The sequence below is a fragment of the Echiichthys vipera genome, assembly GCF_963691815.1.
Source record: "Echiichthys vipera genome assembly, chromosome: 13".
In the NCBI taxonomy this organism is placed as follows: domain Eukaryota; kingdom Metazoa; phylum Chordata; class Actinopteri; order Perciformes; family Trachinidae; genus Echiichthys; species Echiichthys vipera.
The window spans coordinates 20,472,160-20,495,026 of NC_139838.1; the positions used below are offsets into that span (position 1 = coordinate 20,472,160).

General features: G+C 39.8%; 2 protein-coding genes across 2 annotated transcripts; both read left to right on the plus strand.

Annotated features, from left to right (window-relative positions):
• The first annotated feature begins 1,183 nt into the window (after positions 1-1,183).
• On the plus strand, positions 1,184-4,286 carry LOC310956064 (ictacalcin-like). Its single transcript, XM_083926182.1, has 3 exons — positions 1,184-1,231; positions 3,020-3,165; positions 3,986-4,286. Exons 2-3 carry the CDS (start codon positions 3,028-3,030, stop codon positions 4,124-4,126), a joined length of 279 nt encoding a protein of 92 aa, XP_083782308.1. The 5' UTR covers positions 1,184-1,231; positions 3,020-3,027; the 3' UTR covers positions 4,127-4,286.
• Positions 4,287-6,789: 2,503 nt separating this feature from the next.
• On the plus strand, positions 6,790-22,086 carry snx27a (sorting nexin 27a). The gene is made up of 13 exons (XM_083925669.1): positions 6,790-7,190; positions 10,335-10,560; positions 10,742-10,934; positions 11,323-11,387; positions 12,030-12,134; positions 12,272-12,350; positions 12,659-12,822; positions 14,257-14,346; positions 15,278-15,427; positions 15,691-15,819; positions 16,701-16,760; positions 16,949-16,997; positions 17,982-22,086. Exons 1-13 carry the CDS (start codon positions 6,871-6,873, stop codon positions 18,050-18,052), a joined length of 1,701 nt encoding a protein of 566 aa, XP_083781795.1. The 5' UTR covers positions 6,790-6,870; the 3' UTR covers positions 18,053-22,086.
• The last annotated feature ends 781 nt before the right edge of the window (positions 22,087-22,867 follow it).

Below are 22,867 nucleotides of genomic sequence, written 5' to 3' on the forward strand. Positions count from 1 at the left end.
AAAAAGATTTCATACACAAAGAATCTAGTTTACAATATACAATTAAAGTGTTCGCTGTAGATGATTGGATAGAAAACAAATCCACATTTAACTTAAGACATAACTGTTCATGGCTCTGGTCTGATTTTCCAGAAGCATTGCAGCAAAAGTCTTGTCACGTTGCAGTGGCGGTTCAACAGTAGATCGTTTCAAATGGGCAGGCCAGGCTGAGCACGTACCATCTTAGAGGTACCAAACACTATCTGAGAAGACACAACAGGTCATTAGTTTAAAAAAAAATGGTCTCACTTAAATGAAATGGCTACTGTGGGTACTAACATCATCACATTTTTTTTTTTTTTTAAATCGGGCTTATTGAATCCACAAGAGGCTGAGCTTTCCAGTCAGACCTAATTTATGCTGAACCTTTAGAAAAGTCAGAAAAATAATCAAAATGTATTTGGGGTGCGTTGCATGGAGGCATACACAGTACGACGAACATGTAAACTTAAGCAAAGAGGGGGAAGTGAAATTGTCTCAGCATTTGTCTCTTAACCTCGCTATCAAGAGTTTTAAGAGATTCGTTTTTGCAAGGCTCTATTTTGAATTGGACACAAATGATGTGTGTATTTTTATCTGGACAAATAAACAAGTGATCTAACAATAAACATTAAATCCCACACTTCTATGATATATTGTGTCAAAGACTGAAAAAGCTTTTATAAGAGAGTAACATCACTCAAATGGCATGAATTATACGGTAGCTGTAACAAGCATGAGGAAGAACAAAACTTCCCCTTTTTGCTTTTTCAAAAGAGTCTTAAAGATACAGCACAGCGCTATTCCTTAATACTTCATGGAGTCTTCATTACAGTCTTAATGGCAACATTTTGCATGTTCTTTAACTGGAGCTCATAACATAAATAAATAAATCCCTTTTGAATGCTAACATTGTACACATGAAGTGTGAATTGGCTCATAACAGAAGGACCAGTGTGAATAATCACTGAATACTCATCAGCTGTTTGTCGATGATTTTCTAAGCAACAACAATAAATCCAGTGTTTCTAAAAGAATTGCTTGGAGAACGGAAAAAAGTAACAAGCCATGAGAGGAGGAGTGGGAGTGGTTGGAGATGAAAGGAGTATGATGGAGGGAGGGATAAAGGGTGTGGTGGTGTATAAAGCATCCTTTGCATCCCTACGGCTTCGACTTTCACTCTCCAACCTTCTTAAATCTCTGCAAACCTTTGGTGAGTAGCAAATCTAAAAACGATGCTGTTTTGTTTGTTGTTTGATTTCATTTGCTGATTAAAAAAAAATGCACCAAAACATTTTTCCATCAGAAGATTCTTTTGAATGCATTTCAGTGAGTTTCATTGCTGTAAAATACAACTGCAACGTTACCAAGTCACCAGCCCTGTGTGCAGTGTTATTGTTTGGGGGGAAATGTGACTTTTCTCCCTTTCTTATGAAACATGCGTTGCTCAATTTGTTTTTCAGTGCCACTTATTTGGCGTGTTATTTAGCCAGGAATTTCCTTTTACTGGTACATTGTACATTCAGAAGTTAGCATCCAGCTTTTATTTTTTCTTTCAATGAAAACCAAATTTAACATCAGAACAGTAATGGTTAAGAGTTCATTTTCAAAAACAGATATCTCTGTTTTATTCATTGTCCTAAATTGTGCTGTTGTTTTTTTTGTTTGTTTGGGGTTTTTTTTGGTGTGTGCAGGACAGGGAATAATTATGATAAATGATATTAATAGGGTGTTGTGTTGTTTTGAGCTATTTTTTTAATATTCATAAATCATGCCCCCTCTGAACGCAGAAGTAAAGGTAGTTGCTTGCATAAATGTTTAATTATTTTTTACAATTTGATTTTATTGATTGTATTGTATTGTGTTTATTTATGTATGTTATTGTTATTTTTACATATCTTCTTGCATTTTGTCTTAGGTGTGCTAAATGTATGCACCCCAGTGCGAACAAATACATTAATGATGTTTGTTTTATTGTGCACTCTGGTGTTGATTTATTCAGTTTAAGAGTGGCTTGTATATGCTTTTGCAAATGAACTCATTTTGTGCGGTACTCCTTCACAATTCCCATCTGTTTACAACCAACTGCCAGTTTCCTCAGCTTACCACACCCCAGAGAGGGCAGCACCACGTGAGTCAGAACGCAACCAGAACTGACTCTCTTGGGTTCATGTCGGTGGAAAAAAAACACTTTTCAGATCTACGTCATCGAGAGAACAGACATCATCCATCACTACTGGGACTTTAATCAAGTCTTGACCTGCTTAGTTCAAGTCACCTGGAGAGATTAACGCTGTTGCCATAACAATGTGTCACTCAGCAGAGACCTGCGTTAGAGGCCGGTGACGGGGGGAAATGAGAAAAGTATGGGGTTTATTTTTATCCAGCTCCACGGAAAACAAGAGAATAACACTGGCAGGGACAAAATCAATGATGTCAGCCACTGCCTGCTGTTCAAGAGCTCTTAATAAATGCAATTAGTATGCATTCTTTTATTTACATATTTTATCTACTTACAGTATATAAATAAACCTGCCACTTAGACTGAAGCAGGCTGAAAAAAAATTGTCCAACACTGACACAATAGTGAAGCAGATTGAAAGTCAGATATTTAGGACCAGCGTCTTAAAAAATGATTTAAGTGACTGAGTAAATTGGTTTGATTCCACTTTTACCAAACAGAGCCATTTCCCTTTCCTCCCCCTGCAGCCATTCCCCCAAGTTGTGGATATAAATGCTCTCCTCTGTTGGCATTCCAGATTCGACCACAGTGCCACATGATCCTTTATAGTGTGTGTCAGTGACCGTTAACAGAAATAGATGTTGCCTCTAGATGGAGCCCTAGAAGTGTTCAATGAGAGCATCATCCTTCAGCAACTTCTTCAGTTTCTTCTGAAGTTATAGAAGGAAAATACCGACCAATGTGACCTGAACCCATGCATCCAAACCATGCGTATAACCCACTATATAACTCTTTATTCTTTCTGTCCTCTTAATCCAGCTATCATCATGTCTAACATCCAGAAGGCTATGAGCCTCCTCATTGAAAGCTTCAGTAAATACGCTGGCAAGGAGGGGGACAAGAACACCCTGACTAAGACGGAGCTGAAGGAGCTGCTTGAGAATGAGTTTGGAGAGCTGCTGGGGGTGAGTGACCTCAGTCCTGCTCACCCGACGGGCTGAGCTCTGACTTGCGTTTGTGCAGTGGTGCGTTGTACGGAGAGGGTGGTGAATGCTCTTGGTAGAATATGTGCATCATCGCAGCCTCTAGCATCCTTTCTGTCTTTCTTTCTTTCTTTCCTTCCTTAGTTCCTTTCTTTATTTTTTCCTCCCTCCCTATCTTTCTCCTTTCCGTCCTTCCTTTCTTTCTTTCTTTCTTTCTTTGTCCCTCCCTATCTTTCTCCATTTCTTCCTTATTTACTTCTTTTGTATCATTACTTCCTTCCTTTCTTTCTTTCTTTCTCCCTCCCTATCTTTCTCCTTTCGTTCCTTCCTTCCTTCTACTTCCTTCCTTTCTTTCTTCCTCCCTATCGTTCTCATTTCCTTCCTTCCTTCCTTCCTTCCTTTCTTCCTTCCTCCTGATCTTTCTCCTTTCATTCCTTCCTCCGTTCCTTCCTTTCTTTCTTTCTTCCTTCCTCCCTCCCTATCTTTCTCCCTTCCTTCCTTTCTCTTTATTCCTTCCTTCCTTATTTTGCTTCCAACCTTCCTTCCTTTCATATTATATTCATCTTTTTTCCTTCATTTAAAAAAAGTCATTCTCTCATTTATACTAAGTCAAGAGTACATCTTTTAAAAGTGTATGTATACTTTACTAAACAAGCATTAGTTAATACAACATACAATACATATTACACTGAGCTTAGTTATTTTAAGTATGCATGCTTTTTTAAAGTAAGGTTAACTAACTGGATTTTACAGTGTACTTTCAGGTTGTGCACATGACCAGTGACACTTTTTTCACCTGCAGAAAGCCAATGACAAGGCGGCGGTGGACAACATCTTCAAGAGCCTGGACACAAACCAGGACAACACTGTGAACTTCACTGAGTTTACCAACATGGTCAGCTGCCTCACTGTGATGTGCCATGAATACTTCTGCAAAAAATAGGGACCCAGGCGTCACCTTGGGGCCAAAGGACTGCCTTCCTGTGAAAGAGATCCTATGACAGCTGGGGAATAAATATTCACTATTCTTTTTTAAATTACCATGAAATCGCAAAGAATTATATTATAACGCACAATGAAATAAACTTCTTTCTTTCAAAACACTTGACTTATGCACTCGTGTTTTACTGCATGGTTACATGGGAACAATATCTGTGATAATATTGTATATTTTCACAGACGTGCCAGCACCATAGTCTAAGTAAGCGTAAGACGATAGTTGTGATATGTTCCCATGACACTTGAAGGGGTAACGTTTTGTTGATACTAAGCTTTTACGTCTTAAAATCTTACAGCTGGATTAAAGAAACAATATAACTGCAGGTTATGACACAAAGGATGTCCATGGTGTTGCTTGTATCGTATATATAAGTAGAGCACATTTACCAAGACTAAAAAGTAACTTTTGAAAGAAGAAATTACACAATCTAAAAAAAAAAACCTAAATAACACTCAATTCTACGCATTTTCTCTTACAAACTTACTCGGCCTGGTACATGCCAGTAACTTATGTTGGCTAATGAATGTTAACTAATTTGGCTATAGTGATGTTCACCTTGCATCTTGCTTTAACCAGGGCTTCTGCATGCTTCCTGTGTGTGGCTTTCCTGTGAGTGCCTTACTTCCCTTGCTCAGTCTGAAGTCGTGCAGCTTTGATGCACTGTAAATTACCTTAAGGTGTGACTGTGAAGGCAGTTGTCTTTATGTGTTAGCCCTTTGAGAGGGACTGGTTACCCTCTACTTCTAACCCTGTCAGTATAGGCTGCCTTGATGAGAGCATGTAAGCGGATGGATGGATGAATAGCATATAGGTAAACTAACCAGCTACATATGGATTACCACATGAATTAATGCAAGGGACATGTTGAACAAACAATTGGCCCATCATTTACTTTTCTGAATACTAGTTTTCAAGACATGGTATCATTGGCACAATTAGCCTATATTTAAAAGATGTTCCATTACTGATTTTAATTAGTTTATTTTGCTGCACTCCTTTGCCCTTGAAGCTTCTTTAATCAACATACATTTTTGTTCAATAGTCCAGGATCAATAGCTTATTGGAGACGGGCGTCACTGAAGCACTGAGAAGCTTTAACACAAATATGTGTCTTAAGAGCTGACAACCTGCACGTTGTCATTCCAAACAAATACTGCAGCAGGTGACTTCACATTACACCTTCCTCTCTGTTTTTTAAAATCAGTCACCTTTATTGCACACATGCTTATCTCACTCTGTTTATATATATATATATATATATATAAAATAAAAGCCTAGAAATTACTAGTTTTTCATTTTAATATTTCTAAATATATATTTGATGGGTTATTCTTATAAAGTATATATTTTTAATATTATCTCTTTTGCACTGAGAGTTCAATAGAAAATGATTGAAAGGGAGCGATAAAGATGAAGTGCCCGATAGAAAAGAGGAAATTACAACATAATAAAATCAATAAATCTTTTCTGCATAATATTTTTATTTTATATTCTTATTGTCATATCAACTTTTTTTAGACAAAAACACACAACATGGAGACAGACAAAACAACACAAGTCACATTAAACAACACATACTTAAAGGCTGAATATGGAGAATGAGCAGAACACCGCCATCTAGTGTCTCAAGATTGTAGACGCAACAACAAAATATAATTAAAAACAGTCACGTTGCCAGGTTAGTCAGACCCGGCCCAGTAGCCTACAGTACCAGTCTGTTTGAGCCAGTTTGAACCCATCCTCTCCGGCAAATTGCACCATAAAAGCAAGTGTTGCAGAGGAGATTGACTGACAGTTACCGTTAGCCGTTACTGTTAGCCGTTACAGCTAAGTAAACATGAAAGTTCGGCGTGCGTTTTAATGCCGTTGAACTCCTTTCTCTCAGTCCGTGGAGTGAATGCTCGGCCTATATTGACTCTGGTTTTTGCCCGTCTCCGGTCACTCAGCTGCTGGGACAAATAACACAGCTGCAGGATTGGCAAACTCCATTTCACCAGTGCCAGCCTATAGTAGCTGCACCCAACAACAGACAATCCTGGCAATCAGCAATAACGCTTAATGGCTGGTAAAATGTAAACAGAAAGTAATTGTCAAACCCGTCAAAGACTAGATATATTTCAATCTGAACCCCTCAGAACACCCTGTGGTTGTATTTTTATTTATTTTTTTGATATATTGCTTTTAATTAAGATTCTACACATTCAACCTTCAACCCTGGATCACACTACAACAAACATAAACACAACAACATGACGAAAACATACATGTCATCACAAATATCATCATGAGCTTTACAACCATAAACTGTATAAAAGTTTACAACCCAAAAAAAAATTGTCACAAATTCAAGAGATCAGATGACAATATTTTTGTTGGGTTAGTGTTATTATTATTATTATTATTATTATTATTATTATTAATAATAATAATATGAATTTATTGTATTTCATGATTTTGAGTAACTTTGCATTGGACAGATGAGACAGTAAACAGACCAGACTCTCGGTAACGCCTCCGGGATGTCACGTTGTGAGGCCGTGTCTCGTGACGCTACCGAGGGGGCGGGTCATCAACAACAGAGTCGGTCTGTGGAGCTAAACGTTACCGAGGGACAGAGCCCGAGCGTTGTTTTGAATTTACGATAAGACACCGACTGGAAAGGAGGGCTAATAGGGCCTGTGGATAAGATGGCGGATGTAGGAGACGATGAAACTCGGTCCTCTCTCCCTACGGCGTCCCGTAACGGTCCGGTTGTCGTCGGTTCGTCTGCGGGCCAGACCGCGGCGGCTACCGTTAGCGTCATGGTAACGTCAGGTCCGCGGATGGTGAGGATCGTCAAGTCGGAGTCCGGCTACGGGTTCAACGTTCGCGGTCAAGTTAGCGAAGGAGGGCAGCTGCGGAGCATCAACGGGGAACTGTACGCTCCTCTCCAGCACGTCAGCGCGGTTTTGCCCGGAGGTGCGGCGGACCGAGCCGGGATAGCGAAGGGTGACAGGATCCTGGAGGTGTAAGTCAGCCTCTACCCGTTACATAGCACAGGTAGCTTAGTTAGCGCATAAGGCTAAAGCTACCCGTGTTGATGCAGTTTCAAACATTAGCTAGCTACGTCAGTTGTATGTTATGACAACAAAAGTAGCTGTTGACCTAATTAGCTAACTAGTGTGCACAGTGCACGGTGTTTACTTGCGACAGTAAACATTTGGTGATGTAGCTACACCAAGCTAACACCAGTCAGCTCACCAGAAAGCTAACCAGCTTACATACGTTGGACTAACGTGACAGGCTGTGCATGTTGATAAGCTTTAGCTAGCTTTCTTACTTAGAAAGCTAGCCTTTAATAGTAAATTCACTTTTCACTCTGTTTATTATTATTTTTGTCATGTTAAACCAAATACACAAATGCAAATACACACAAACAGGTCCTTTATAAATGCATTAATGGAGAGTTGTCATGAGGAAGCGCCCGGAGCAGTGTTGTGGTTCGGTGCCTTGCTCAAGGACAGTGTTGAGGAGGTGAAATGGCACCTCTCCAGCCACCAAATCCATTACGTACTGGGGCTTGAACCGACGACCCCTCGGTTCCCAAGCCAAGTCCCCGACTGGACTGAGCTTCTGCCGCGAATCCCTTTGCACCGTGACGGCTTCAGCATTGGTTGCAAGGATGAAAATTAAATGACAGCAGATATTGACATTGTATTGTCATTCATAATAATAGGGATATCTATTTTACCCTGAAGGAAGACGGTGGATGACAGTGTTGTCAGTCAATTGAACATCATATGGTGTGAGTCCTCTCTTGTAGAGAGACCACCTGCCAGACTTCCTCTCAGAACAGGCATATTTTTTACATCGGACAGGTTTTTTGTGCTATCTTATTGTTTTTGCACTTTACCCCGACCAGCGTACTTGATTAGCTTTGCTATACATAACTCGACAAATGTTTTTATTTCGTCAAACACTTTCTCTTGTGCCAGGAAAAGTCAGGGGCAAACTTACTGGTTAGTCTTTACATACAGGTTTTCATGAAAATAATGTAATTGTTAAAAGTCTCAACCGATACATTACTGATGCTTATAATTACTTATACTTACTATACAATGTTAATATAAAAGTAGATAAAAGATTGTCAGTCTTCACAAGCAAACCAAACTATCAATGATTGTGCGAACGTGGTTGTAAACCTTGGCCCTAATAAAGGGTGATGCTGGAAAAAGGAACTACATGTGAATAGTAAATAGTTATGTACAATTAGTACAGTTGGATATACATAACATAGATAGAATAAGCTTTAACTTCAGGATTTGAGCAGTGAAAATGACTGTGACTTAAGCAAAGGTTAAACTTTAGAAAAATGGAGAAGAGAAACAGAAAACAAGGAAGACTGGTCCACTTCTACATGCTGAGGCATCAAAAGGTTTAGCCAACCTGTGTTTTCTCCATTTTAACTCTTAAATCTCTCTGGTCATATGACAAGACCAATAATTATCATGTGACTTATTAACCAGCTTGACCATTTCACAAACACTCAAAGGAATCACAGGGTTAAGTTTGTCATATGTCAGCATTTCTCTAGTTTTATGAACAAGGAAAGGGAACAATGTTGCTTCACTATTGATTTGAGTATATTATACAATATACTGCCTGAGCATAGTTTACATAGAACATCTGATTATCTATAGTAACTTTAAGAAATAAATTGAATAAAAAATATAATAATAATGATAAAAAAAGAACTTGATGTTCCATTGTGTATGTGTGTCTTATTTATTGTCTATGATACGTACAGAAGAAAATAATGTCATGAGGTTTTATAAGGCTTAGTAACAATAGGCTATTTGGGAACACATCACTTAGGCTATGGTAAATTCAGTGTTTGTGATCATTTATAGATTAAATATTTCATCAGAGCATATTCACTACACATTCTTCCAACCCCCTTTGTTGCTTTTAAGAAACTGAGACGTAATTCTGGCAGGCATTGCTTTGCTGCTGTTTTGTCTAATAAGAGGATGATGGGATCAGAGAACTGTTGAGACCCAAACTTCTCTTTTTATCTTCATCTTTTCTGTCACCTTCTACCCCCAATTTTGCTGTCTAGTTGAACTATTCAGAAGAATTCAGTCATGTCGATCTCTATTCCCATCAAAAACGAGCTTTCCATCTCCAATTGTTGACTTTATGTTCCACACCACTACCCTCTCTTTATCTGTTTGCCTTCCCACTTTGATCCACGGTGCTCTACTTATACATGTTATTTATAAGAAATATAAGACGTATGGCATATAGTGGACAGCACTCTTGCTTGCTCCCTCCTCTCCTGTGTCTGTCCCGCTGTTTCTCATAGGCAGATTAGCAGAGACACCTGATGCTGGTGCCATCTGGCCTCAGCAAAGCCAGGAGGGGAGGTGTCTCACCACACCAAAGGAAAGGGAGACATAAAAGCTGACCTGGTTACTCAGCACTCCCAACATTGTGTTTATCAATGGAGGGGGAAAATGCACCGACATTACCACAGACCATAGAAAAACGAACATGAGTATTTGCAGAATTAGTAAAATATTATATAATTATGCTGTGCAGACCTGAGATGAGTGTGGCATTATTATTATATTAAGGGATGTAATGCTTACCTTATTAGGTGGATTTGGTTATTCTCTCTGACATGACCAATTACAATCAAATACAGTTTCTCTATCAGTCATTATAAAAAGTGTTTATGCTATCATTCAGTCACAGCTCAGTCTTTAGTGCTACAACTATTCATGGCTTTGTGTTACCTTACATATAAGGGATTACTTGCTGGGTTTCAAATGTTGGGGAAAAGAGAACACCAATATCGGATCTGTATATGATATCAAGAGATACCCCAAGTTGACATATTGGGAAAGAAATAATTGTATTGCACACATAATTTTAAAATATCTTTAAAAGCAGCGTCAATATATATGCTACACTACTTTCACACCATAGCAGCGTTGAAAAGGTCCAGTCAAGCGTCACTCTGATCTGTGCTGAATGCTTGATCTGTTCTCTTTTGTCTAGAGGGAGTTGACTAATCGGCCATGTTCCATATGAGGAAACAGTGGGAAAAGAGAGTTTTTTAAACTTGGCTGACTTTTTTTTGTCCCCCTTCTTCTTTCTTCCCCTCCAGTAATGGGGTGAGTGTGGAAGGTGCCACCCATAAGCAGGTGGTGGACCTCATCCGCGCAGGGGAGAAGGAGCTGGTTCTGGCTGTGCTGTCTGTTCCAGCTCAGGAGGCGGATGGATTGGAACCAGGAGAGGATGTCCAACCCAACTACGACTACAGTGACAAGCAGGCAGTGCCCATTTCCGTTCCCACATACAAACATGTAGAGCAGCACTCCGAGAGGTTTGTGGTGAGTACTGATACGACACATTACCATACTCCTTTCTCTCTTGAAACAGCCTCTTGTGGCTTCCCCTTAAAATGTTTGTTTTCCTTATGGCGGTATTGAAAATTATTTCTTGATGGTAAACATCTTTTTCTTATACTCTAATGTAATATGGTCTGTCCTGTTTTTGTCTCATGAACAATAGGTGTACAACGTGTACATGTCGGGTAGACAGCTGTGCTCAAAGCGCTATCGGGAGTTTGCCATCCTGCACCAGAACCTAAAGAGGGAGTTTTCCAACTTTAACTTTCCAAAGATTCCCGGTAAATGGCCCTTCTCCCTGTCTGAACAACAGCTGGATGCTCGCCGTAGAGGCCTGGAGGAGTATCTCGAGCGAGGTAGGCTGATACGGAAAGGTCACTGGCATATAACCAAATTGTGTTTTGATTATTAACATGGGCGAAGACAAAAGGTGCTTCTGTTACTGATCCACATGTCGTTTGAGAAGAATTACAACTCAAAGGCCTGCGTTGAAGTACGACAAGCTAGAGCCATTAAAATCCACAAAAGCATTACAAAGGAAAGGAAAGAATAATTTATACATGCAGAAATCATGTGGTTAAGATAGAAAATAGGCCACGCTCTGGCTTTGATCATTTTTCCGCCATACATGGAAATCCTATAAATCTGAACACAGGATAGAAAGTGACATTTAGCTGTCCTTTTGTTTATTTGATTTACTTTGACCTCCCCCTTTTTCTCTCCATCTGCCTTTTTTGTCTCCAGTTTGCTCAGTGCGGGTGATCGGGGAGAGTGACATCATGCAGGAGTTTCTCTCTGAATCAGATGAGGTATACATCTCGTTATTATTATTTTGATATGAGCAGTACTAGGTTTGGACGTAGCTATTTCTGTGTGAATTCATTTATTCTGAGCTTTGAGTTTTTCTTTCTCTTTCAGAACTTTATCAGATGTATAACTGAGAATGGGCACAGCACCACAGTTCCTGATTTATAATAGTGTGCTTTCCAAAATTCAGTCTTTCATTTGAGCTTTTCTAATAGATTGTATGGTTAGGGTTGTGTTTATCTGGTATATATTTGATTCAACCTTAAGTCTTATAGTTAAAAGGGTAGGCTATTTGCCATAAGCAACAACAGTTATAGCATGGAGTTTAAACAGAAAAGCCAAAACAATTAAACATTTTATTGCATTGTGTTTCTAGTGTTTTCAGGAATGGCAGCATCAGATACATATGCAATAATACTTAATTAATCTAACAATTAAAAAATTACAAATAGAAGGATCAGGGCTTCTATCAGATAGAAGTTCTGCTTTAGTTATGCCCTTTTTCTGTTTGTAAAAAGTTCTAACAGTGGTTAAGAACAAACATGCACCCACACACATACAGACAGGCACACACCCTTGTTAATCCACACGTGAGTTATTGCGGTTCTACATCTGTTCTCTTAATGTGTTGCTTCACTGTGTAGAACTACAACGGAGTGACGGATGTAGAGCTGCGGATAGCCCTGCCAGACAAGACCACCATCTCTGTCAGAGTCCGCAAGAACAGCACCACAGACCAGGTGTACCAGGTCAGAAACACGTAACATCTGCTGCGATGACGCTGTCATACAGACGCACCTTATAAGAGATGAACTTTCATGGTGCAATAGAAATTCTCAAACAATGTTTTTCTTACATAACTGACTCTGTATTGCTCTTCCTGTAGGCACTGGTGATGAAGGTTGGAATGGACAGTATTATGGCGAGCTACTTTGCCCTTTTTGAAGTCATCAACCACTCGTTTGGTAAGAACTGTATGTGTATTTGATGTTAATGAGTGTTTCACAGAGCATTTTCACATTTTCCTGGGTTTAATTTAAAGCCCTCCCTTTGTTGACATCATCACATGACTGCTAGTTTTCTAAATAAAGACCTGAAGATCATTCCACTGGTGTGTTTAGTTCATCGGCCTAGGGGTTGTGCATATTTGGACGGCAAGGGCAGGTAGTCTGGGACAGGCTAGAATAAATTATTCCTCATGACTAAACAGAGATTCAGCCCACCCCCTTATTTTTATTCCCATCCCTCTCCTTCTTTCTATTATTTGTTGCAGTGCGGAAGCTGGCGCCTAATGAGTTTCCCCACAAGCTTTATGTGCAGAATTACACGTCGGCAGTGCCGGGGACTTGCTTGGCGCTCCGCAAATGGTTGTTCAGCTTCCAAGAGGAGGAGTTGCTAAGAGACAACCCGCTGGCACTGCACTACTGCTTTCACCAGGTAATAACAGTAATTGAATCCCACTTGCCATAGACTTCAGGGAACTCAGCACAAAATTTGGTCTTGGGTTATTTTATTTTCTTAACTCCTTATACTGGTCTCAGCATCTTCCAGCTCTAGATCATCATTCCTACAGTTAAAAAGAGCTATTAACCTGACTTCTGAATATATCTGCAGTCAGTGTAAACAAACAGGATCACTCTTCCCGAGTCAATGCATACTTTTGACATCGTATTACTGCCAAACTAAACTAAATATGCTTTGGCATTAAAAGCAAAATCTGGTTTAGCAATAGCTGAGTTCTTGCTAGTTGGGAGTGTGTTGTCAAACAATTATGTAACTTAACTGTTTTTTTTTTTTAACCCTTGCCTTCAACTGACATCATCAATGTAATTCTAAGCCACCATCAATAAGGAAGTCCTACAAACACATCCTGAGTGGTAAACTAATACAAGGTTTGCACGAGTGCTGGAAATCCTTGAAAACACTTGAATTTCAGTGCAATGTTTTCAAGGTTTAAAAAGTGCTTGGATTTTAAAGAACGTGCTTGGCACTGTTTGAATTTAGGTTATATGGGATGGCAGATATCATTTAAAACAGAGAAAAGAATCTCCATGTCTGAGAGACTGAAAATCTTAAAATTACTTTTTTTGATGATTCTTTCATCTGTAGAAATAATTCTTTCTGTAGAAGGTTATCGAAAAACATAATTTTGGTTGTTTATAGCACAATAACATCTCATTTAGTGCGATGATCAAGTGCAATTATAAGTCAACTGAATACTGAGTATTGTACTGTAAACAAATATGTAGTTTACCACAGCTGTAAGGTGCTGTGAATGCATGAAAATGCACCTCGAATTGCTTGAAAAGTGCTGTGAATTTTACTTTAGAAAAGGTGCCCTGCTTATAGTCTACTCTCTAAAGATGACACCACTTATGTACTTAATTAGGAAACCATGCACATCTACAAGTCAGAAAAACCTTCCCACAATGTTTAAAACATAAAGTGGAAAAAAAAAACATCTCATGCTAATGCACTAAAAATAACCATAGCAGCTACAGGCTGTCCACTGACCAATAAAGGTCACTCCCTGAAGCATTCTCGGCATGTGAGGTTCAGCAGTAACCCATTACAGTGACTTTTTTTTACTAGTAAAGTCAGAAAAATACTCTATAAAGCTCTGTAAAGCTGATTCTCTGTAGGTTTATTTCTATGAGCGACCAATTTCACAATGTCATTTGATACATTATTGTATAAATATTGATTGTAGCTGCTTTAAAATGTACAGAAGAGGTTATTTCTGTCATTGGTTGAAATTGTTACTTGAGGCAAACTATCTTCATTTTTGAGCAGTGACCTCAAATAATAAATGGTGGCATATATCTTCCTACCATCCCCACTCCCCATCCACCCAACTCCCTGTGTGTCTAGGCATTGGAAGATGTGAAGAAGGGATTTATAAAAACAGAGGACAAATCCTACCAGCTGCAGAAACTGGCAGAGCAGCGCAAGATGGCCACGGTCAGTCCTACAGACCACTCTTTGTTCGGGGAGGGCATTGGGATGACTACACTTGTTGCCTGTTGACCAGAGCCATCACCAAAACACTACCAAATAGAAATCTACAGAAAAGTCAGAAACTCTTTCACACTGCAGAATACAGCCCTCTGGTGTAAACAGAGATAAAGCCATTGAGTTAATATTGATGTTTGTTGAACATTAACTGAAAGTGTTACGTGTGCGTGTGAAGGCTTCTTTGTGTACATTTAAACTACTTTCACAGCATACTCAACATTATTTTTTTAGGCAGCATCTAATATGTAAAACCTTCATGCAAACATGAACATTTACCTATTCGGGATCAGGAACTAAAAACAACCAGGTGAAGTACTGTACACCCTTACAGATGAATCTCATAAAAAAGTCCCTGTTGAAAGAGACACAGGACTGTGTAGACATCACAAAGTAGTGGAACAAAAGTAGCGACTGTTACTGATAGCTGTTCATCTTGTATCTAAACCCATTTGGTTCGAATTCTCACTTAAACTGAACATTACTGCATTTGTTTTTCTGTTACAAAATGAAAAGTTATACTCAAAAGTTAAGTCAGTTTTCACAGCTTTTGTAAATTCAACATGTGTGCTCTCCTACCTCAGAATCTGTCCATTCATTGCTCCATCACTCAAAACGCATTAAAATTAAAAATGTCTAAAAGCGGCAATATCACATCATGAAACAAATTTATCATACAATTAAATACTTTCAGCAATATGCCATCATCAGTACAGTAATGTTGGCAGGGTTGAGAACTCTGGTCACAGCCCAAACTGCTTGTTAACTGGGTGTTTAGAGTAATTGCACTAACGAAAGAGACATAATGTTATTTTGACTGCTATAACCTTGTTACTACAGTATAAGTGACTAATGTGTGTGCTCTATAATACTCTGTTAGTACCTGAGCCTGTTGCGGACATGTGAAGGCTACAATGAGGTGGCCTTCCCCCACTGCTCCTGTGACTCCAGGAGGAAGGGACATGTCATTACAGCTATCAGCATCCATCACTTCAAGCTGCACGCTTGTACTGAGGACGGCACGCTGGAAGTGAGTGTTTGTCTTTGCTAGTGTGAAAATACAGTACCAGTAGAAGATCCAACTTATTACCTTTTTAGGCAACATTTGCGATTTTACTGTATGAAACACGTTTGGCTTAAATTTACTGTATATAATAAAAAATCCTGTATTTTCCTAAATAGATTTCTCAGATACTGTGAATTGTTCAATTGTATGACACTAAACAGTGTCAGGTTAAATATTTGTATGTCAATATTTGCACGGACTTACCTCCTGTGAACTCTCTCGCTCAGAACCAGGTGATCGCATTTGAGTGGGCAGAGATGCAGCGCTGGGACACGGACGAGGAGGGGATGGCTTTTTGCTTTGAATACGCAAGAGGAGAGAAGAAACCTCGCTGGGTCAAGATCTTCACTCCATACGTGAGTGTGCACAAACCGTCACTGCTGTTTGTTTTGTAGGTTGTTTCTACCATCTGCGACAGCGACGATGGTTTTTCGTGTGTGTGTGTGTGTGTGTGTGTGTGTGTGTGTGTGTGTGTGTGTGTGTGTGTGTGTGTGTGTGTGTGTGTGTGTGTGTGTGTGTGTGTGTGTGTGTGTGTGTGTGTGTGTGTGTGTGTGTGTGTGTGTGTGTGTGTGTGTGTGTGTGTGTGTGTGTGTGTGTGTGTGTGTGTGTGTGTGTGTGTGTGTGTGTGTGTGTGTGTGTGTGTGTGTGTGTGTGTGTGTGTGTGTGTGTGTCTTTCTTCATGGCAAGATGTGGTCCTGAAAAACCCTACTGTAGTGGGAACTACCATAGAGGCAGTTTTATTTGTCTGCGGACAGATTTCTCACCGCTATAGCATGACAACTATGCAACATACAGTCAAAACTTTACAGATGTGTAGTTGGGATCAGAATGACAGTAAAGTTCAAGCAAGCCACTCGTCAGAAGTAAGGGGATATAAAGTATGGGGGCGGCCATTGCCCCTCCACATACACATTCCGCCTCTGGCCTGATTTAGGCACCATGACAGGTGTGACCTCATCACAAGATAGTCTCTATCTTCTAATTGTGTTGTATTTATTTCCTTATTTTGTTGGTATTTGCAGCTTGAGAGTGATGGATGTTTCGAACTAGTTGTAAAATTCCACTTACACTTATTTCTGTTATGGTTTAAAAGTCAATAACACGCACAGCAAAATCACAATTCCCTTCATAAGCACTCAAAGCCATAGGGAAAAGCAAACACTTGTCACTGACTTTGCAGGCTGATTGTACTGTATTGGAAGGCTGTCTTGAAATTGTGTTTACTTCTTTCTCTCAGTTTAACTACATGCACGAGTGCTTTGAGCGGGTCTTTTGTGAGCTGAAGTGGAGGAAACAGGTAAGGACCACTCCTTTCCTCTTTCATTGTGGGAAGCACAAAACTCCATACCAAGTTTGATATTCTAAAATGAGCTTGTTCTTATAGTTTCTTCACAAATAGTATAAGTCCCTGAAGATGTTTTCCATGAGGTTTTGTTTAAAATGAATAATTTTATATTTCTTGTGTATTGATTTCTTTGCTGTTAGGTTGAAGAAGAGGCATCTGACAAAGACAACAAAAACTGCAGCAACAATGGTAAGCAGCATGTATTTTTTCTCCTAAAAATCAAGGTGAGAACAGTTTTTGTAGTACAGTTGATAAAACAAAGCACTGAAAATGAAGGGTAAGAGGCTGAATTTTTATCTAGGGTAAATTATAGAGAAATGTGTATTCAGATGTGGTACTGAGTGGGGCTTTGAATGACAGCACCCATCAAGCACCATGAATAATGCAAAACGTCCTGACATAAACTAAAAGGGCAAGGGCAAGATTTCAAGATTGTTGCCTTCTTTTATGTCTGTGTATTCAAGGCAAAAAAAAATATGTGAACGTTTTAGTAGTTTATAAGTAAGTCCAATGACCGTAAATTACACCCGGCCCTAAAAAAGGGTTTTCAGATACGCTTGTGTTTTATTATCTCTGTCGTGCAGCTCCTATTGCATTAAAAGGAACTGAGCGAAGTCAAGGGGAAACCACAAAGAAGAGAAAATGCTATAGACAATTCACCAGAGCTTCACAATGCACTTAACTAAGGAGAGAGTAAATTCTCCCCCAGTGCCAGCAGAAGACATATACTGATTTATATGTAGAGAAAAAAAAGTATTCACAATAGACGCATGCATATACATGTGACTTGCTATCAGGGCCATCTCAAAGAGAACCCCGCATGCGAGGGAATTGAAACTATTTGTCTCGTGAGACAGCACAAGACCAGCAATACAAGTATGTGGACATGCAACCGCAAGGCTTAAGGATGAATGAGAAACATTTGGAGTTACAGGAACAGAGACAGAGACTGAACAGCTGAGAATAGAGAAGGTTGAGAACATCCAGTTCTTCAGCATGCCACAAAGACTCTTATTGAATCATAATCACTTATTGAAGCTCAGTAGAAATTCAGGGACATCTCTTACTGACCCATGTGTGTTGTGTCGTGACAGAACTTTCAAAGCTCACATGGCATGTGAAAATTAAAAGCATCAATCAGACTTGTTCCCTGAACATCTCTCTGTATTCCAGAGTATCTGCCTCCTCTGGAGACACAGCAGAAGGGATGGCGCCACCTAGGGGGGGAGATCGCAACTTCCTAAACTCATTTGTCATCACTCGAACTAGAACTGGTCCACTTGCATCATCACAGCCACCCCAGAGAGCGCCCATCGACAAACAGAAGTGAGTGACAGACTGAGGCGATCCATGCCCCGAAAACAAACTGAAAGTGACCAATTTGGGAAATTGGAAAAGCCACACTTAACCGACCCCAGGGATACACACACAGCAAGAAGAGCAATGAAGGAAAGTAAACAAAAGCCAACTTTCATGTCATTTACTAGATCTCCATAGCGTGATTGTTGTTTTCCTCTATACATCCGCCCTGTGATGTGGGGCAGGACACGAGCAAATTCTCGCTACTGGTTGAGATGTAACACACATCACGGTGTGTGACTTGTCAGGATCACCACAGAGCTGCGGCACCATTTGCACAAAGGGAGAACCTCGATGAATCGCCACCTGACGAGGGAGCTGGCACGTGGGATAGGATTGTCCAACGCGATCAGCTCGGTCCGAAGCCTTCAGCGTGGCCCTCGTCTGCTGAACTGAGCTGACATGATGGAGATGAAAATAAGAAGGGAGTGATACAGAAAAACCGGGTTTTCACTTCCTTAACAGTTAGTGATAAAAGAAAGAAAGCAAAATCGTGCTTTACACTGATGATGGACATTAACACAACAATGATGTTTTCTATCTGTGAGGTCAGAAGTATTCTGTCTATGTCAGAAAACACAAGAGACACAAATGTAACTAACTGTAAAAGGATTTGGGGGTTCATAATTATGTGTATGTTTAACGATCTTACTTCTGATAAATATAGATTAATATAAGAGCTAAACTAATTGGTTTCTTGATCTAACACAATGAAACACTAACTGAATTGCATTCAACTCTCAATTTTTCACATTTTTTGTTCTGGTCTAACCCACACTACGTCAGAACGACGTCTGTTGGCAGTCTGCCATTACTGTCGGTATGTGTATTTATCCACCATGTAAGTGTTTTGTTGTGGTGACTTTGCAGAGCATGTAAGTTAAGAGGAAGAGGCGTTCTCATTCTCGGCTCTGTGCGGGGATGAACTCTTGAACTAAAGGTTGATGAGCCAAATGTTTTTTTTTGAAATGGCGCGCGTTGTGACAAACAGATTGTGAATATAGATACAGAACGGGGGAGTTTTGTCTTTTGAGCTGCCGTTTTCTCAACAGGCAGCAGAGAGCAGCAGAGTGTAAGACAGATTTAGTCGTAGGCTTTGAGCAGAAATAGAAATCTTCTCAGAGCTTCTTAAAGAGTTGTCCCTCTGGCTCTGTAACTCAACCAAAAGTATCCCTCCTCTGCAGTTTGTCCATTAGGCACGTCGGGAGGACAGATGGTGTGCGTGCGTGTATGTGTGGGTTGAACAGAGAGTAGATGGGGCGTAAAGTTCACTTTAACCACAAACATCAGCAAACATAGCAATGCAGGCACTGCACCTACATTGGTACAGTATTAGTCGTGTGTTTGTATACACATGGCATATGATTGTATGACAGTTTTACAATTTACACAGATTTCTTTGTGTTTTAGAGCAGCATTTCAATTTAATTCCACACAGATATTATTTTTTTGTTTTTTCACTTTGCAGATGTTCGGTTTAAAACAGTTATGTGTGTAGAGAGCAGGTTTACACGCTGGCAAAAAAGTCTTCTGAATGGATGAATGTGCATTAATATATTGATTTCAGAGTTTTGTTTATCCCACTAATGGCTAGTAGTAGACCTCGGCTGGCTCATTACTGACTCATTCTTGAGCTTCACTCACTGTCTGACAGAGATAAAAGAACTGAAACTGAAAGTGATGTTGGTTTATTTTCATTCACACTGACATTTAGAGCTCAACTTCCAGTGTAGATTTTTATTTACAGTTGAGATTAGCTACTGATTCAATAAAATGTTTAATTCATGCCTAGGTGTAGTCATAATTTGCTTTCAGTCAGTTACCTTGGAGCGTGCTTGCTTGTTTGTTTGTATGTGTGTGTGTGCGTGTGTCCTCTGTGTTTATCATTGACATTGCTGATAAGCTTTTAGGCTGTGATTGGACGTGTCTGATGAGCTGTCGGTGTGAGATCCAGCAAATGAAGATGGGGTTTTGTATCTGTGAGACAACAGAGCCGCCAGGCGGATGGAGACAAATGGGAGGCGTCTCCTATTGTCTAGCTAACATTCACAGATGCTCACTTGCTTTTTCAGCATAGAACACACACACTAACACACACATATATATCGCTGTCTCCCTGCCATTGTGTTCATGGCTTGACCAAACTATCATCGCAAGATACTGTATTTTAGTTGTCATACAGTTGTTGCCTCTGCGGACAGGCCTCTGTTTTCAACAGCCTATAGCAATACAGACGTGTTTTACACACACAACAACACTGATAGCTGGATTGTGAAAGAAACTGCATTGTGCAAATTGCTGGATGGTCATTTTGACAGTCAGAGTAATAGCCAATTTAGAGATGGATGACATAAGAATTGGAGCTGTTCAACCATGATGCTGATTGTTTTTTATAATAAGACGTAGTGGGAGAGGCAGATAGAGATGGTGTGACTGTCGTGTGTTGGCTTTTCTGTCCTCTGCTCATACTCTCTCCAGGTTGGTCTCCTGTCATCACAGGGGGATGTGGTTGCCGTGGCAGCACCACGTTGGCTCAACACGCTCAGTGCAGCCTCTGTTCCTTTTATTCCTGTCAGCCAACTGACTCACTCCTCCCAATAATGTATTCAAAGCAGTGTTTTTTTTGTGGTTGATGTTTGTTCTCTGTCCCTGTGGCTCATGCTGCTGTGAATAGGCTTTTAGAAAGCTGCTGTTTGTTATATTTTCGTGTTTCAGGTTGTCTCGTTTGCGCCAGGTGCCATCTTCCGCTCGACCTCAGTCACAGGCAGGCGCGCGTACTGTCAGTTGTCGTCCACTTTCTGCCATCAGTGAGATAAATATCATTGTAACAGTGTTTTGGTGAAGGAAAAGAGATGACCAGAATGTTAGGAAGCACGTCTTTGTATGGTTGGTCCGTGTTTGTTTGTCAGTGTACGATGTGCTGTGGGCCTCCAGTGTCTGTGTTTGAGATGCCTTGGCTTGTAATGCATATTTACAAAAAGGGGACTGAATTCCACACAGGACTTAGCAGATAAAAGAATGTCGGATGGTACAGCAAACAAGGCGGCAGTAGATAAAAAAAAAAATGAATGAACTAGAGGCTCAGAAAGTTTGTGTTCCTGACTACTGCCACTGAAGTGCTCTTCTGAATGATGCTGTTGCTATAGTAACACGTCAATTTTGGGGACTCTCTCCCCAGATGAGCGCTGATTTCCATCACATCATTCAGTCGCAAATATTGTGCGAGGTATTTCTCTGTTAAAATTCTACAGGTAGAGTCCAGTGTTCAGAGTGGCATTTATGAGGCCGCTCAGTCAGTCTCCTCTGTTGGTTCAGTCAGAGCCGCTACGTTTGTCTCATCGTTAATTCTTTAGTGTAGGCACGTCCGGATCGTAGGGCATTTGCTGCTGGCTTTCCCATTTCAGCTGACAGATGCTACCTGTGACTAACATGAAAGGTGGATGTAGTTTTTAAAAAGTGTTCGCCTTTGTGTAATTCGTTTCTGTTCATTTCTTTGAAACACAGGGCTTTTCCATGGCAAGTAGGCATCAATTAAAAACCTACGCCTCGTTTGTCTTCAGCATAACCTGTAAATAGTTGTTTTAAAAAGAAAAAGAGAATATCTCTTGGACAAAATGCACTCTTGTTTCTCCAACTTAAAACTTTTATTTATTTAAACAAATTATAAAGATTGGGGAAATGATAGTGTACGACGCTGAAGCCACCGTTGATCATTGATTTTGTGCGTGGGGAACGGCCGTATGGAGGATTAACTACACATTGAAACAAGCTGTTTTAAAGAAAAGCAGCATCTAAAAACATCAATTAACACCTGATGCCGAACTAGGCCACAAAATGGAGTTTTATATCTAAAAAAAAAAAAAATGACGGTTTACTAACCAATATAAGAAAAAGGAAAAAAAGATTTGAAAATGTTGTGTAGAGTAATAAATTGTAACAATATTTTAAATAAAGTTATATATTGGGAAACTCGCTGTCTGTCTGAACTTATTTACTGTCTCCAGAACTGTGGAATCATTTTCTTTAAATTGGCATTAATCTGAATTAGCTTCCAGTAAACTTTTTACCAGCTGTTAAATGATAAAGCACTCCGGTTGTGGTTATCAATATATGGATTCTCTTCCTTTCCAGTGGGACCTGGCCGACGACTGTCAAGACTGTCTTCCTATAAAGACAAAGTGATAAAGCAACAGCAGTGCTCACCTGGGACCAATTTACTTCTTAATGGAAAAAGACTAGTGCACATTATAAGCTTTTAATGTCTTTAAATTTGAATTAGTCAAAAAAAATTAACAGCTATGCTGAAAAAAATTGCTTTTAATGATTGTTTCTTTTGTGAGCTGCCAAGCAAGGTGATGGCGGGGTCTCATTTCATGTGCTTCATTCATTCAAGGTTTACTTTTACCACCTCTCGTTTGGAGAGATAGGTCATTTGTGCCTGTGTGGGAGGCATTTATGCAAATGTAGCTCATATTGAGTCGCTGGTGCTAAATTATAAGACCAAAAGCTCAATTGGTTGTCACAGAATGGCTGAGTTAAGGGACTGAAGCTGATTTTACAGCGATTTTTGTTTTTCCTAATGCTTGTAACTGCAATGTACAGCCTTTTGAAAGAGATGTGACAAGGAACAGATGTGACAGTTTGCTGGCAGGAAACATTTCCCTTATTCTGTAGCTTAAAAGGGTTTAAGATGAATAGCT

Bases quoted from the DNA above. Each gene is read 5' to 3' on its own strand.
- LOC310956064 (XM_083926182.1), top strand. From the start codon at position 3,028: ATGTCTAACATCCAGAAGGCTATGAGCCTCCTCATTGAAAGCTTCAGT. The intron at 3,166-3,985 runs GTGAGTGACCTC...TTTCACCTGCAG, and splicing joins AGTTTGGAGAGCTGCTGGGG to AAAGCCAATGACAAGGCGGC.
- snx27a (XM_083925669.1), top strand. From the start codon at position 6,871: ATGGCGGATGTAGGAGACGATGAAACTCGGTCCTCTCTCCCTACGGCG. The intron at 10,935-11,322 runs GTAGGCTGATAC...TTTTGTCTCCAG, and splicing joins GGAGGAGTATCTCGAGCGAG to TTTGCTCAGTGCGGGTGATC. The intron at 11,388-12,029 runs GTATACATCTCG...TTCACTGTGTAG, and splicing joins TTCTCTCTGAATCAGATGAG to AACTACAACGGAGTGACGGA.